A 17,175-nucleotide genomic window follows, 5' to 3' on the forward strand; every position below is an offset into this window, starting at 1 on the left:
ACATTATGGGTGATTGCAGGGATAGGAGGTACAATGGAAGTAAGCGAGCCAGCAAAACGATCAATTAGAGTAGAATGAAAGGTAGAAGGAGATCAACCAAGTGGTTGACTCCACAGATGTGCATATCTGTTCAATTTCGATCTGAGACAAAACGTGTTGTCAGTGCTGAACATTGATCTTAACCCGTTAATTAACACATTTTCTGAACCTCCACAGCATGAGGAGCTATGACACTTATTACATTAATAGCTGATCTAGCAGCTTGTATACATTTTGTATAAGAAATCAAAATCCAGCAAAACATATTATTGAAGATTATTTTCAAATAGACCAGGTTGCTTTCTTTTTGTTAAATTTGTGTGTTTTATTCAATATTTCAAAACCATTCCCTTTTAAGAAAGAAACATCCTCACATCTTTAGGATCAAATATTCAAACATACGACAATGTTGGAAAACAGCTTTGTAACAGACATGAAGCAGAGTGACTGCACAGCTCAATTTAAAAAAGGATATACGGCAACGTACATATAAGTGCAAAATTTCCCACAAAACAAACATTGATAAACACAGTGCATATTAAAATACCTTTTTTTTTAAACCGCTCCTGATTCCGACACTACAGATTCATTTGGCTTCATTAGTCCACTATCTGCAGAAAGGCCCGGTAAGCATGTACATGTTCAGAATAACAATGGTGAAGAACATAAAAAGTGTTTACTACAACAGGTGCCGTAGCGTTCAAACCTGAAACCATACCAGCAAATTCTACAGATCCAATACACATCCGGTACAGGTCAAGTTCAAAGAACAGTTCTCTAAATCAACTGGATACAACTGAACTGAACCGCCGTGCTGCGGCTGTGGAGGCACTGACAGGGTTCTGTTTTGTGGTCCTTGCATATAGAAAAGATCCTTTATAATGAGGAGGAAAATGTTAGAGCAGCCTACAGCAGCTCTATCTCCCACTGTTGGCTTGGCCTCTCCTCATTCTCTGGCATGATCACCACGTGGTCCTTGTCATAAGATTTGCCACCTGTGGAGAAAAAAAATCACGTTAAGTTCAAGTTAAAATGTTATCCAGAAGAACCCCTCCCTCTCCCCGTTTTTTAAAGTGTTGCTCTAAAAGGAAACACTTTTACCTCTAAAACCTACCTTTATAAAAATCTATTTTTCTGAACACAGTTGTCTAATTTAAATGCTCTATTGATCCATCTATAACAAAGGTTAAAATTAACTGAAACAAAGGCTATCAAATTTTTAATCTCATTTTAAAGAGGGAACCATCATTTCATATTCTTTTGGCATATTAGCGGAGACACATGGTAATATAAATGCTAATGCAAACGCCTGTAGTAGTTTTTTTTGTCCCACATACCTTTGACATCGAGGACGCAGCCAGGAAAAGTGAGGCTGCTGACGAGTCCTCTCATCTGAGCCGCCCAGGTCTGGACAGGCTGCCGCGTCTCTGTCCATAAAACCACTTTGGCCGCCTGCTCTATGTTGCCCATCACCTGAAGGCTCATGGTTGGAGACAACTGCAGAACACACACACACACACACACACACACATCATTAGACCAGCCCAGTGCAGGTTTGGGTTGTGGTTGCCAATACTAATTACATTTCAACGAGGCCTCATTACCTTACTCTTGATGAGGCCATCCTGATAGAACCAGATGTCACTCATGGGCTCCACCTCCGGTGTCACCACCACTCGTCCTGATTTCATCTCTTCCACGCCACCCTGGACAGAGAGGAAGTGACCCCTCTCCCGGTTCTTGATGCGTAGAAAGCGGCGCTTCTGCAAGAGGCAAAAAAAAAAAAAAGAACACTAAATATTTAAATCTCAGGGCCTGCTCAGTGGAGCAAACACAACTAAATCACATCGTTAAATACCCAAGAAATAAAACATTTGTCCTTATCTCTGGTTTACATAATTTATATCTCTTTAAAGGGATGGAAATGTAGTGCTGTACAAGCATGAAACTGACTACGTGCTGGACCAGTAAAGCCAGCCAATCACTGTAGGAAGCTTACTTATTTAAGGGCTTTATGTACGGAAATACTATACTGTGTATAACTTTTGTTGATGCTCAACCTTAAGATCAATTAATGGGCTGCACACTGTTTCACATTGTGTCAAAATTGCGGTGGCAAAGTGCTCAAACCCTCCTCTGTTGTGATTCCTGCTACTGGAGGTGTCTCCCAGACTACTTTTTTTTACCAGAATGACACAGTCACGAGGTGCAAACAACACTATTTGTGGCAACTGGTACAGATGACGTGTTTACAACCTGTCGGACCGGGAACATTGAGCCAATAGACTGTATTGAGCTGAACTTCGGCCAGTTGGTGATTTCAATTGGTTCCAGGAGGAATTGGCGCCCCCTGTAGTTGCTGTGTTCACAGATCACCCAGCTGTCAAGACAATATCAGGTGCCTTAGTACACAGGGACTCAAAAACTAGGCTAGACTTGCTTCTTGTCAAGACCAAAAACAGGGACAGCTACTGTATGGCAACATGTAAACACACAAACTAGAACAAGCCAGCATGCAGAGTGACACCTGGCCATCGGATACTAGCATCCGGACTCAAGGAGCATATATGGGGGTTCAGTGCTTTGGGCCGAGGACTGGCCCAGCCGTCCGATAGTAGGACGACCCATAGGAGGACGATAGGAGGGACGAGCACGCACCAGCCGCTGTTGACTCTGACGGACAGGATGTGATTGTTGAAGCCCTCCTCCACCATGCTGGGGACCTCTGTGTCGATGTCGATCTCTCTGCCCTCCAGACACTCGAGGCCAAAAAGGGAGATGGAGGGAACCGAGAGCATCTAGATGAGGGGAGACAGAGGATCAGTGCGAGGCGAAGGAAAGCACACGCCACCTTTTAGGTTGTTCTTTTTAAACACGAGTGGCCCCCTCACCATTGGCACGACCTTGACAGAGCTCAGGGTGCAGCCAGGCGGACACCCCATGCTCGTTAAGCTGGGGTAGTCTCCTTCAGATAAGACGTACGAGTTCCCAGAGTACTGTTTACTCTCGTAGAGCACCCAGCTGAAACACAGATGATGCGGTTGATCAGCCTTTATGCTTTTCTCTCTCTTCCTATCTGACTGCAGGCTCCTCACCTTCCCCCCGACACTCTGCAGGACTTGGTCGGTACATTTTCGCTTAATGCTTCCTGGTTGAGTTTGAAGACGTGACACTCCCCCTGGAAGTCCGGCTCAGAATACAGTATTATCTGAGGTGGAGGCAAGGTTAGAGGTTAACACATTTATGACCCAAAGCCTTTTATTCTATTAAAAAGAAATGTCCCTTTAAGTACTGGCTTCAAAAGCTGCCCAGGGAAGGAATTAGTGTCATACTACTGTCAGGTGTCACAGATAAAGCGACTTCATCACAGGTTCTTCTTGCCACGCAGAATGTTGCAGCAGATTATGGACGGCTCAGTGGGCAAAGTACAAAAACAAGTCCCTGCATGGAGCAAAGTCCAGATCCAAAAGTTTTGCATGACTGCGTGGTGTGACACACACACACACAAGCTGCAGCCCTGGGGGGGCTCTAGAGTTGTGTGCGCATCGGTCATTTCAATAACGACTTTATGCTTTTTCTGACACTGGACTGAAAGATGCCCAACCCTTTGTAAAAGAGAGAAAGTCCACGCAAAATACCTCAGCAGAGTTCCTTGAGGTGTCACTTGGGGCCTGAAAGTCAACAGAACAAAAATATAAGCACCACCGGAACACAAATACGTTGATCAAATCAATCATTTAACGACTTCAGAGGGGCCCTCACCTGGAGGATGGGCTGCAATGAGCAGATGCGGCTGTCCTGAGAGCCCCAGTCGGCACAGTTGTTGTAGACGCCTTTCTCCAAGATGTACTGGTTACCAGAGAAGTCCACATGGGAGTAGGCCACCCATCTGTAAGGGAGACCAGCCTTTACCACTGGTAAACGGGACGCGTTTCCACTCAGCTGAGCTGGTGAGGGAAATATCGACTTACGCCCCGCTGAGCACGTTGATGGAGCGCGTGGAGGTTTTGTACTCAAACAGCTCGACGTCAGCAATGGCCTCCGTCACCTCGAAGGTGTTCTCCTCCGGCGCGCCCTCCGGCTCCTCCTCCGGCTGCTCAAACAGCACAATCATGGGGTCCGTCAGGTCCTGCAGGAGAGAAAGAAAATGGGTTGACTTGACTTGTTTACGGTTTGCTGTCTAAATCATCACCGATGTCCTAAATTTCATGTTCATGCCAAAAGGCCTCAGGACTCCTGCGGCCATTGTGGAGTCACTTTGAAGAGGGACCAAGTTGGGAACCAGAATGGAGTCTTTCCAAGACAAGACCCATGGGGAGCCCCGTGCTGCATGCACTCCTCAAATTGATCCAATAGATTCTCATTCCCATAAAAAACACATAGAAAACGATGATTCCTCTTTATTCCCCTCTATATACTGTAAATGTGTGTTTGTGTAGTGCAGTGGTGCTCGGGTAATGGAACAGACACACAGTGCAGCAGATAAGCAGTAAGAGATTTGCATGCACAGTTACCACAGAAAACGTCCCGCAGGTAGAAGTACAATACATTATATTGTCATTACATAGAGACTATTTAATCAGGCAGTTTGCATACAACCGGAGCCACATCATCAAAATGACTTATTAACAAAAACCAAACCATTTCCTCAACCTACCGCCCGTATCACCCTGACGGAGCGCAGCTCAGCGTCTTGGCCTCCCCACACCCTCCAGTCATGATACTCTCCCTCCTCCAGCAGGTACTGGTGGCCACGGAAGCCCTCCTTCTCGTAGCCCACCCATCTTCAGCAACACAGGGGAGGCACGGGGTTAAAAAGCACACATTCACTCCAATCCTTTTAAGCTACCTGGTATTGGCTGACGGTAGTCTTTAAATCACTGAGATGTCTTCAAATGGTTGGGTGAGTATGAACATTGCAACTCACATTCCTCCGTGCACTTTGATGGAGCCGGCGCTGCTTATGAAGGTCGTCTGCTGGCGGTCTACTCTGGTCACAAAGTCCCTCATGTTGGTGGTTATGGTCCTCGATTTCCCAGTGAAGTACGGCTTGTCGTAGATCTCCAACTGGACACAAAAGGGTGTCAGTTATAAACAGAATGATTTGATTTAGCAGCAATTAGTTAGCCGTATTTGTGCTCCCTTACCTTTGGCTGACTCATATTCTCCACTCTTGGTTCACCCTGGAATGGAAGAATGAACAAGAATTGTTGATTCCAACAATCGAGGAACATACCTTTCTACAGAATAAGGAAAGAAAAGGCCACTCACTACTTTGAGTGGATGTAGGGATCCCACATAGGGCTGTTCCACTCCCCAAGCTACAGGGTTGGAGTACCCCCCCACCTCCAGGACACGTGGAAGGCCCTGGAAGAAGGGATGTGCGTACACAAGCCACCTGACCGGGCAAAAAGACAAAATATAATAAAATAAATTTTACTTTCAAAGTTATCGTGTGAATAGCGTCATCATGCAAATTCCATATGATCTCGCATTTTTCACAATTCAGAAACTCACAGCCCAGCATTGATGATGATAGAGTTTGCCTTGATGGGGAAGCCAAAAATCCTGGAATCTTCCGACGTGTCTCTGAAAATGACCTTCTTCCCCTCTGCGTTCTCCTCGGGGAAAAGACGGATTTCTGGGACACTGTAGTCCTGAGTGAGGATAGAGAGGATCCATCAATGTCACATAATGGAGAAAATAAGGTAGCAATGCTGCAGTCCTGCAGAGAGTGAGAAAATATAAGGAGTATGGTGACCTTAGAGAGGGAACACGGGTCATCATCACAACGTGAACCCAAGAATATAATCACCAGCTAAACGCTGAAGATGTTGTAGTCACAGAACTATATAATATGTGACTATACAGTAGAGACCTGAACAACGTCAGATGGAAATAAAGGATTCACTGGTTCATTAAACAGATCATAGAAATGTTAAAGTCAAATCAATCCCTGCGGTTTCCTACTTTTAACACCAGATGGTGATCATGTGTTAATAGAACACTTTGACACTGACCAGGTACAGTTAAAAAACACCTGTGAGAAGTTGTTTAAGAGCGAAGTTAAGTCTAAATAACAAATGTAGACTTTTCAACCCACTGTAGCATAAGTGCACTGAAAGGAGCAATGAATTTCCAGAGTGAGGTGATCTGGTTTTACCCTGACAGCTCGTCGCAGAGATCCGATGATGAACCTCCTGGCAGGTTTGCTCTGCTCATCACTCGACTCCCCGCTCTGCTCTCCGTTCTCCTGCTGCTCCTCTGGACTGAACGGGTAGGTGATCTCTATGTCTCCCTCATCCAGGGCGATCTTCTCCCCTTTGAAGTTAGGCTTCTCATACAGCACCCATCTAGGAGTATAACGGCCACACAGTGATGATCTGCGCTTCTGGTCCTCCGTTGATTGAACAGTTTATTCTGCACCACGTCGATGCATTTGTGCACATGGCGAAGGCATGGTTGTTTAAAGTTAAAGTTTAAATCCTAAACATTACAGTGTATCTCATGATATGTAACTAGCAATCAGGTCTATTGAGTTAATGAGTTAATGGAATGGAATAAAAGGAGAACTTACTATGAAATTGCTAATCATCTCTATCAAGTGTCAACCTGATGTTGGTGGCGATGTTTGTTATGATGAATTACACACCTTAAGTTTCAGGAGAAACAAGGTGTGGAGATGTCATCATATCTGCCCTTGCCACTTTAATCATCTCAGCAGGCTTTTGTTTGATGAAGTGCCAAATATGTGTTGGGCTGGTGTTTGTTTACTGCTAGAATTTGAGCACTTCAATTACTGGCAAAAACAGCCCCTTAAGCCTGTTCTCACGTCTATGTTCATGAAGACAGAAGTATTGTCCATTGTGCTTGTAATCCTACGTACTAATTCTACATGTAGTACAAGTGACAAGTGACACTCAAAACTCACCCTCCTCTGACGACCCTGATGGAGATGGTCTCCTGCAGCTCCCAGGGCGTAGCATCGATGACATCGCTGCGCACCTCGATCCTCTGGCCGTACATCCCTGGCTGGTCAAAGATATACATCTAGAGAAAACAGCAGGTTAAGACTTGATGTCATTTGCCACATTAGCAGATACGATTACTAGTAGTGAAAAGGAAATACTGCAGGTTTAAAACCTCAACCTGTGCTGCTGCAGAAGAAAACGTTGTGTGAACATGAAAATTACCCATTGGTGCCAATTTCATCTGGTAGCATTATCTCCAGTCTCGTATCAAAGCATGAGTTTTTAAACTTCATACTAAACTCATTCAGACATTTCATGTGAGAATGGTGCAGTGCAGAAAACAACAGTATGTCGGTAGAGATGCACGGTAGCATCACTCCTGGATATCAATGATTAGCATTTGCAAAACAAAAAAAGCGGAGTGAAATTTTGCAGAAATAAAAAAGAGATGAAGATTAAACCAGTGAATGAAAATAAGAGTTATCGTCCTCTCGAGTTGGACGAGGGTAGTTCCTACAACATCCTTTTCTTGTCTGCACTGCACAGACATGTCTCGTCCATTCGGGTCTGAGGCCCCGGAGCATGGAAGATAACCCAGGAGCTGATCCTAAATGTCAGCTCCACCTCTAGCTTTCAGGGTCATGGACGATCTGCAGCTCCGGCAGGAGCAGGCCTGACATTTCAAAGTTAATAACGTGGGTGGCATGGAAGAGACGTACGTGGGCGGTGCACTGGCATCAGTCTCCGCATCACAATGCTCATATTCAGGCCTCACAGGGAAAACACTTCCTGTATCCTCTGTAATGAGTGACAGCGCTCAGCTGTGTGTGTGTGTGTGTGTGTGTGTGGAGACTCACCTTTCCAGGACGAGGATTGAGCTTCCCATGCTCCTTCTCTTTGGTGAGCTATGGACAAAGATAATAAATATTCTTTTAGGAAACCTTCTACTAGATACACAGCATTGCATTACTTTGTTTTTCCAACACATAAAAACATTTCCTTTATATGACTAAAAGGAAAAGATGAAAGCAAAGATAATTATATTAAATAGAAAAGTGTTGGAGAGTCAGAGTTTTTTCACCGTACCTGGGCTTCTTCTTTATTTTCTATTTACAATGACCCTAATACAAATCCATATTAGAGGACTACTGCCACTATTATAGTCTTACTTTTTTTTTTAAATGAACATACTGCTGCACCAAATGACCTTTTCTTTTACACATTTTTACTTTTTAGACCCAACCCCTGAAATATTGTTTTAATTAACCGACATCCGTTCACTGACAACAGCAGTCATTCACAAAAATGCCAGACGTGTGTGTTTAAGTCACACTTTTCAACAGGTGCTGGTGACATCAAGGTGAGGAGAGACGGCGTCCTTTATTGACAGTACACGCACCCCTTTGGTCGCTTGACAAGACAAACATTCCTCTCTACCTGCTCAACCTGATGCTCTCAAAAACAAGCCTTAACCTCACATCTGCTCTGACATCGTACTTCAGCCTGCAGTCAGTGTGCTACTGTGGTCTTTAGGATTTTTGCTTCCAAAGCGATACCCCATGCAAGCTGCATGTATATTTAGTAGAGCGATTGTGTGTTCAGAGTCAAGTGTCTGCCAGCATTTATTCTCTGGAATCTCTGTAGGAAACAGTTTATCACCTGGGTCATGTTACCAAATAAAGAGGGCCATGACTTACTTGGTGCCTGTTTTAATTAGATATATTCTGAGAACTAAATAATAAATACACACACACACATACACAATAGCGTTTGGAGTTTTTCTCAAGTGCAACAGGACACCGTTTTTCATTTTCAGTGTGAGCCAGCTGGGGGCATGAATGGAGCCTTTTCAGCATTGAATCAATAAAACTCATTATTGTTCAATGACATAGCCTTACAGCAACAAACCTTTGCAACCATAGACCAAGAGTTTTGATCTGCCAGTGCTCCTTTTTTCAGTATTCTGATTCCCTCCATTGCTGACATTGTATTCTATTCAACAACTCAACGTGGTCATCACAATAATATTCCCAGCTTTTCATGCTGTGGGATTTTTATTTACATATTCTAATGTCGATTAATGGATTCACATTATGTAATTGTAAAAGTTTTATCTGAACACTATACTCAGTATTCCTCTTGTTTTGGGAACATCGGAAGAAATGCCTCGATGCCTTCATTCTTATTACATTTCTCCTATTTGCTCATTGTTTGGATTCATGAGTGTGGAAACAAAGTGGAATATATACGGTTCCAACCTGGTTTAACAACTGCATAATTTATTGGGAAGGTTGTGTTTACCCAATTGTGTAACTTAAGCTCCAACAGACACTTTCCCCCTGTTGCTCCTTTCCCTCCCGGCGGCCTGAGCACACCATCTGCTCTCCTATAAAAGCCATTAGAGCGCATGGAATGCGCAGTCTCAGCAAATCCCACATTATGTTTTTTTTTTTTTAATGAAACGCATGATCATGTGCCGCATACAAGTGTCGATGAGAGCAAAATTAAAACCCCATCCGTTTGTAATCTTTGCCCATTCAAACATCTCCCCGTCGGCTGTACTTCACCAAAAATGAAGCAAACAAGCAGAGAAATGTAAGAAAGAATCCAAATGGCAAGGTGTGGCTGTGTCTCTGCAGGACGAGGCAGCTGGAATGGGAGTGGAGCCAGGTGGAGGATCTCACCGGGTGAGACGGGGTCACTCCATGGTCTAACTGCATGGAGGCGTCTTACGACACGTATTCCTAAAATCATTTGATGTGTAGAGGTATGAATCAGCCACAATGTGTTTAGAATCCTATTAAAGCCATGCAAGCGTGTTACAAATTGTATCTTCTTTTTGGGGTGGTTAAATTTAATAAGAAGTGGATACATTACATTACTTTGACCGCTAAAAGCCAGGTACAATATTATTTTTATGTATGTCACAATTGACAATTCTTAAAATCTACATTTTACTACACTATCAGCAGTGGTCATATCCCGGGCCTTCTGTGTGTGATTTGCATGGTCTCCCGGGGGAAAGGTGTGTTCTCTCCGAGTACTCCCGCTTCCTCGCGTGGTCTGAAGTCGTGCAGGTTAAGCTCATTGATGACTCTGTGTGACGGTGTGGCTGTGAGCGTAACAGGTTGTCTTCATGTGTACGTTTTCATTACAAACAATCCCTATGTCGGGGCCTACTTCTACAGAAACCCTTCCTCACGGGAAAGCGTATTGCGTTTCGTGAACTGTTGGCATACCTGCACTCATAATATCCTCCAGGTGTGGGTGAAGTTTGGGTGTGACATGTTGTGGTATGTTGGCTCAGTCGCGAAGCGAGAAGAACAACCGAAACATGCGAACCCCAATTATGTTGACAGGAATAGATCTGCGTGCACACGTGCGAGTAGACGCTCTCGACAATCTAATGATTTCAGACATGTCCTAATCAGTTAAGTTCCTCTCGGGAATGCGTGCATGTGATTAGCGAGTGCATACATGCCTGTATGTATTCCTCAGTACACACCCTCGTGATTCTCAGCAGTCAGAAATCAATCTCATATAATTTCTTTTTTCCTTTCTTAGGACGCCACTGATGCATGAGGTCTTCTTCCCTTCCCTTCCTTAAAGCCGGGTGTCGTGAAAATATTTGGTATTGGACATGTCTATGAATGCAACTAGCTGCAGTGTGTGAAGGTACTCGGACACAAAGACAAAAAGAGCCACACAAAGATGGACTTTCCCTCTGTGCAAAACCACACATGAAGTGATCTCTCTCACCTAATGTAACCTGACCTGAGTTTGTCTTTTTTTCAAGATCTTTGAGTGAGATGAAGATCTGCCAACATAGTGATCAACTACAGATGTTGTGCATATATATGTGTAGCGTTTTCTCATGTTGTTGCAATAACCAAGTTGCCATTTCAGGCCACACACCACCTTGAACTGGCCTGTGAATATTTGCACATCATCCACTGATTTTTCTCTTTCTCAACTAGAGAATGGCTTCTACTAATGCATTCGTCCACTTACCATTTCCTCGGGATGCAGAATAAAAGCATTACTCGCGTACAAATGCACTCCATGCAATACTAAATACACAGTGGTGGTGATACTCACATAAGCATCAGGGAAGGCTCTGTATTTTGATACAGAATTCCTCTCAGGCTCAGCTGCTTGGGTCTGGAACTGAGATTCTCCATGGCCTCTGTTGAACAGCGGCGTCTGCTGGATCCCCGCGTTTCCCTCAATACTGGAGCCCCTCAGCAGAACGGGAGAGCTCAGTGCCCCGGTGCCAGTCCCCATCCCCGTCCCCGTCCCCATCCCCGTCCCCTGCGTCTGGCCAAACATAGTGAAGGCGGAGTCTACGGTGGTGAGGGGCCTCTGGAGGTCTATGGAGCCGGTGGGGCTGAGGAGGCGGTTGGGAGTGTTGCCGGATGGCGGCGAGCCGACGGCCCGCAGTGGGGGCAGACTCATCACAGCGTTGGGGCTTTCAGGTCCGGTCAAGGAGCCCGGTTGGGAGGAAGACGAATTCGAAAGGAAGGACAGACGCGTAAAGCGGGACGCCGCTGGTTCTGTGGCAGCTCCAGCATCACCAAGCTCCTTCGGTCCCAGACTCAGGTGATCGTATGAGGGACCCTTATCGGGCAGAGAGCTGGTGCGGTAGAGCGGGCGATGGGTCTTTCCATTTTCATTAGTCTGATCCGCGGAGGTCGACTTGTGGCTTCCAAAGATGATGCTTTTGTCCAGGCGGGAGCTGGGGATAAATCCATTCCCATTCAGCACTGGGGATTTTAATTCCTCAGAAGAGGAGTCAGACAATTTTGTCATTATTAAACTATTTGAGGATCTCAGCGGCAAGGTCAGGCCTCTTGTTCCGGGGGACTGCTGGACCTGCAGGTGAGTATAGCAATGAGTTAAAATGTGATAAAAATCACACCTACACAACCCGAAAAAATGATATGATAGAATGCAATGTTATCCCCTCTATTAAAGCAAGAAAAGACTATGTGACAATTGTTTAGAGGAATGTAAGCATAGATCATATTAAGACATTTGCTGAACTTCCATATCACTGTACCTGCTGGCTCATCAGTTCCAGGGGGGACCGAGTGTCTCTGGAGGAGTTCCTCCCCAGTCCCAGGTCACTGGGCAGAGTGTAAAGTCCTTTGAGGGAATCCGGAGGGTTGCCCATTGCTCCCGTCCTTTTTGTGGGACTGGTGAGGCAGGCGGGGACGTCGGGGGTGATGGGGCTCGAAGCATCCTCCACTATCGGTGGCAGGGAAGAGACCAGCCCGGCGGGGGCCCCGCGCAGGCTGCCGTTCCTGGGCCTTTGGGAGGGTCCCATGCTCTTCAGCGTGTCCACCAGGTTGTCCATGTCAAACTGGTTGGAGCAGTCTTCCTCGGGGGAGGCTGGGGGAGTGGAGGGGGGTGCTGCAGGCTCGGAGACCAGCTCCACAAGTGTGGCCTTGAACACTCCAGTAAAGCGGGAGATGTCGTCGTCGTCTTTAAAGTTGTCGAAGGTGTCGAAGGTGTCGTAGCCGCGGGCTGAGGAGATGCTGGAAGCAGGGAGCTGTTGTGAGTCCCAGCGAGACTTAAACCTCTCTGCCTCTGCCTCTCTGTCACTTGCAGGAGCAGCAGACTCCACCTGCTCACCAAAACTCCTCCTCCATTCATATGATGGCGCTCCCGCAGACTCGATGTCACGGCTCAGTGAAGTCATGGTCATGGCATTCAGCCCGTTGCCAATGGTAACCTGTTCCTCTGGATAGGAAGAGGAGTTGCTGAGGTGTTTGTATACTGTAGAATCGAGTAGAGTAGAGGAGGAGGAGGAGGTCGAGTAGGTGTCAGACATTCTGTAACTCAGAGAATCAGAGAAGGAGGAACCCTCACTTTTTTCTGTAAACGGAAAAAGACCCTCAAATCGGTTTCTCCATCTGTACTCGGAGCCGATCACTGTGTCACTTGAATCACTGACAGTGAAGCTATCTCGGTCCGCCATGTCTCGGCTGACCTCGCTGGCATCGGCCTCATTGATCGGAGATCCTTTCCGGAAACGAGACTGGGATTCATCCTCTTTGGGGGGAGAGGAATCCTTAATGTACCGATTGGTGCTTATTCTGCTGTAGCCTGAAGTCATTTCATCAACCGATTCCATCTCCACTTTAAGAGGCGGATTTAAGAATTCTGGATCTGCTCTGGGCGTAGTTGATGCTGTCAGAGACCTGGATGAATTCAAAGAAAAAGAAAAAGAGACAAAGAACGAAGAGTAAAAGTTTGCTTTGACAATGATGCTTGGTCCAGATTGTGTTAATGACTGCAGTGTCTTCAGGGTGTGGTTGTCACTCAATGTCAACATTGCTAATCATACAAAGTCAAGTCACTCGACCTGCATGGAGACATCTGTTCAGTTGCTGACTATTACTTATCATTTCTGACACGGTTGAAGAAATGTGAATTTGTTTAAGAAACCGAGGTTGGAAACAACACAGTAATACATGAATGAATGAAGCCGAACTACTGGATTTACGGTGCTGAGACACACAGCGCTGTTAAACCAACAAACACCTTGTGCACAAAAAGGATTCAGGGTTACCCATGAATGTCAAAAGGACATGCCAACATATGTACCAACAATTTAGCTGGTTTTCGTTTCCTATTCAATTAGTACATTCTGTCTGTTCACAAGTAACGGTAGCGAATTTGAGGAAAAATTCTCGAAAGTTGCTCCACTAAAAGTTTGGATATCTTGTCCTCTGCGGCTTTAAATCAGTTCACCTATTTTATAAGTCCTTCAACTTTATTATTGTGCTATACTTCATGCCACTAAATGTCAACAAAATGTCAAGTAGTAGTAGTAAAATCAAGTAATAATTCTGAGTCAAGCTCAATTATTGAATCATTTGACCTTTACTATTCATCAGAAGCCTGCACTTTGCAGGATTATAGCTCTGTTCATTTAATTGGGAATGAGTTCTCACAGGCCAGCGTGGCCGTGTCCTTAAACAGGGGGCATGCCTCAACGCAAAACAGGTAGTTTATTCAAAAGGTCATGAGAACAAAATTGCCTTAGTGAGTCGATTTACAGATTGTGCGGTTCCTTAGCAAAAGGAAAAACTAATTAAACTAAAACTTTATTGTCATGACTTGATTTGCCCTTTTTACCACGCCAGCTGGTCTGACCGCCCAGTAATGTTGCGGATGGGTTCACACTTGTCTCGTACAGATGTTACTGCTTGCCCCGGTGCGTTGGTAGACAGGTTTGCAATATATTTTTGACAATCATTTTGTCCGTTTAAGAGGTTTTTCTTGCAAAAGACCTTAAGTAAAAAAAGAAAACTGGGACGTCTATGGTTTCCTTTCACTTGTGGAGTCTTGAAAGTGGCAGGGTGGGCATAGTTGCAGGCACTTTGTTGTCGGGACGTTGTGTTGGGCTCCCACCATTGCATAACACCAAGGCTGACATTTGAATGCATCGCTGCTGCAGGACATAAATCCCCTGCAAGGAATGTGCCTCAACACCTGAGTGTGACGTCTCTCTCTTGGTGAATCCGCCCTGAGATCTGATTGGTCAAGCCACAGACACCCCAGTAGTCTGTGACCTACCCGTCTTCAAACCTTCTTTCTGAACCGACTATGCAAGATTAAAGAAAGTATCTCTTCTTCAAGCTTTCCGAACTGACTTTGTCAGTGTAAGGATAAGACAACAGAACCTCTTCCCATCCCTTTCCGGCCTGGCCTATGCCAGCCCTAACTCTTTTAAACCAAACATCGCCCCATGCTTCCCAACAAATGGTGCCCCGTGTGAGGCTATGCAGCCAACAGTTTGGAAATCAAGGGATAATTCTGAGTCAAGCTCAATTATTGAATCATTTGACCTTCACTATTCATCAGAAGCCTGCACTTTGCAGGATTATAGCTCTGTTCATTTAATTGGGAATGAGTTCTCACAGGCCAGCGTGGCTCCGTCCTCAAACAGGTGGCATGCCTCAACGCAAAACAGGTAGTTTATTCAAAAGGTCATGAGAACAAAATTGCCTTAGTGAGTCAATTTACAGATTGTGCGGTTCCTTGACAAAAAGAAAAACTAATTAAACTAAAACTTTATTGTCATGACTTGATTTGCCCTTTTTTCCACGTCCGTTGGTCTAACCGCCCAGTAAGGGTTCACGCTCATTACGTTAGTGGTTGCCCCCGGTGCGTTGGTAGACAGGTTTATATAATATATTTGAGAAAATCATTTTGTTTGTTTAATAGGTTCTTCTTCTGACAAGCCGAGCACATAAACCTGAGACACAGGTAATGAGAGAGAACAAAAACTTTCCCGTAAGGCACCGGCGAGTCCCAGCGCCACGGAAACCTGATGTTCTGCACACTAACATGCAAATGATAAGCTGCCTCGCAACATTAGCCTCCGGGAGACAGGTATTCAAACCCAACATTAGCACATACTGTACGGTTGTATGTACAGAGTCATCATGCACACCTAAACACATGTGCGAGAACATGGATGGTACTGGAATGTGTGGATGTGTGTGCAGCTGTGCGTTTCGCCGAGTTCCACCGCCATGCCGGTCAAAGAATAAACTCTTTGATCTGCCCTAAATAAACCTGCATTTCATTTCTGACATGACCCATGTTTAACTTCTCTTAACAGCAAACGCTCCTCTTTACACACGGATTAAAATCCTAACATTTCTTTGTGTTCAATGCCCCCAGCTGGATGAACGATGACGTTGGAATGTGGTCACCCTTCTCCGTTCGCCTACTGTGGACCGTTCAAAACAAAAGCAAAAAAGAAACACGCCTTTGTTTAAAATCACTCCCCTGTCAGGGAATCATGGTCAGAATGTCAAGCGTGTGCATCCGGATGCTTAGCATGGTTTCTCTTCTCGCAGAAATACACAGAAATATTGCATCAAACTGGAAACATTGTGTGTAGGTTGGAGCCTTTGTTGACATCGATTGACCATCTACAAATATGTAATTACTCTTTATCCATCTAGGAGTGAGTGGGGGGGAATTGTTAGCTTGTTGTATGGTTAGCCTCCACCTGTCAGCACTTCTTCAGGGGATTAGAGAATGCTCGCCTCACCGCGCGTCAGTCCTGTGAAGGTTTGGACTTCTACCAACCGTGAAGCTGTCAAGGAACTGCAGCTTTGCTAAGCTTATGGATCAAGTGTAGTTGACACGCCGTCAGTCACCGCTGTGTTAAAAGGTAGCTGCAACCATTCCTCACTCCCCCGAGTTTAATGTAATCATTTTGACTCCTCGTTAAATGTCATCTTAGAATGACATCGAGTCCACGCCTAATGTAGAAATGTGCTGATTAAATAGCAATTGTTAGATTGATGACATAACGCATTTGCATTGAACTCTTATGGGTTTAATATTAAAAGCGGGAAGTTGGCAATATTTTATGATGTTAACCGATGTTATTGTTTTTGTGAAATAAGAATCAGCATGACGCCTTTTGTGGCTCAACGGGAAACTGTGCAAGACAGTGATGTTGATGGGTCTGACGACCACAACACTGGATGAGCCACCAGGACGGAACGGGCTGTCGAATGGAAACAAGCGCTTTTGATCAGAAAACCCCAGCACGAACACTACAGTATGAAGACTTTGATAGTCTTGCGTGGCAAAATTTTGAGAGGTTTGAGTTTTGAGATGATGCAAAATGAGAAATGGAATATTCAGAAATTGTTAAATGGTGTAATTAATTAATTAATTCTCTTGTCATTTCCAGCCTCTCGCCCCCAATCAGCACTCAAATGCCCCTCATTAGCGCCTCACTATTTAGGTCCACTCACCTGCACTCGTCCACAGGCCGGTTGTCTTGTGTGTCACTGACCAGCTCTCCAGCATGTATCCTGTACCCAACCTGCCTGTTCTGACCCCTCCCTGACGTTTTTCACCTTGGATTCCTTGCCTGCCCCCTTTTGGATTTGTATTCCTGTCTGAAAGTCCTACCGGTCTACCGAGAATAACCCAACTTTCCTGAACTGTCGTGCTTTTGTTTCGGAGTCCTGCTTAAACTTTACATTCTGCGCTTGAATCTTGAATTGCGGTAGGTGAACAGCTATTTGACGTGTTTACAGTAAGCAGCCAGTCTGCCATACACTGTGTGTCAGACATACACAAGGAAGAATGAGAATAAAGCTGCCGGAGCAGAGATCTGACATAA

The 17,175-nt window shown here is 45.1% G+C and overlaps 1 protein-coding gene across 1 annotated transcript in view; it reads right to left on the reverse strand.

Moving 5' to 3' along the window:
• Positions 1–868: 868 nt before the first annotated feature.
• Positions 869–17,175, reverse strand: part of crybg2 (crystallin beta-gamma domain containing 2) — a 28,679-nt gene continuing 12,372 nt past the window's right edge. The window contains exons 5-24 of the mRNA XM_037474855.2: positions 12,070–13,213; positions 11,109–11,882; positions 7,868–7,915; positions 6,971–7,089; positions 6,203–6,392; positions 5,557–5,696; positions 5,311–5,437; positions 5,187–5,222; positions 4,967–5,106; positions 4,697–4,823; positions 4,011–4,168; positions 3,802–3,928; positions 3,678–3,710; positions 3,135–3,247; positions 2,931–3,060; positions 2,698–2,837; positions 2,296–2,419; positions 1,644–1,802; positions 1,377–1,536; positions 869–1,034 (exon numbers count right to left, since the gene is read on the reverse strand). Coding sequence (XP_037330752.2) covers positions 946–1,034; positions 1,377–1,536; positions 1,644–1,802; positions 2,296–2,419; positions 2,698–2,837; positions 2,931–3,060; positions 3,135–3,247; positions 3,678–3,710; positions 3,802–3,928; positions 4,011–4,168; positions 4,697–4,823; positions 4,967–5,106; positions 5,187–5,222; positions 5,311–5,437; positions 5,557–5,696; positions 6,203–6,392; positions 6,971–7,089; positions 7,868–7,915; positions 11,109–11,882; positions 12,070–13,213 — 4,078 coding nt within the window. The 3' untranslated portion in view covers positions 869–945. The remainder of the gene's footprint in view (positions 1,035–1,376; positions 1,537–1,643; positions 1,803–2,295; positions 2,420–2,697; positions 2,838–2,930; positions 3,061–3,134; positions 3,248–3,677; positions 3,711–3,801; positions 3,929–4,010; positions 4,169–4,696; positions 4,824–4,966; positions 5,107–5,186; positions 5,223–5,310; positions 5,438–5,556; positions 5,697–6,202; positions 6,393–6,970; positions 7,090–7,867; positions 7,916–11,108; positions 11,883–12,069; positions 13,214–17,175) is intronic.

The sequence above is a fragment of the Pungitius pungitius genome, chromosome 17 (genome assembly GCF_949316345.1).
Source record: "Pungitius pungitius chromosome 17, fPunPun2.1, whole genome shotgun sequence".
Taxonomy (NCBI): Eukaryota; Metazoa; Chordata; class Actinopteri; order Perciformes; family Gasterosteidae; genus Pungitius; species Pungitius pungitius.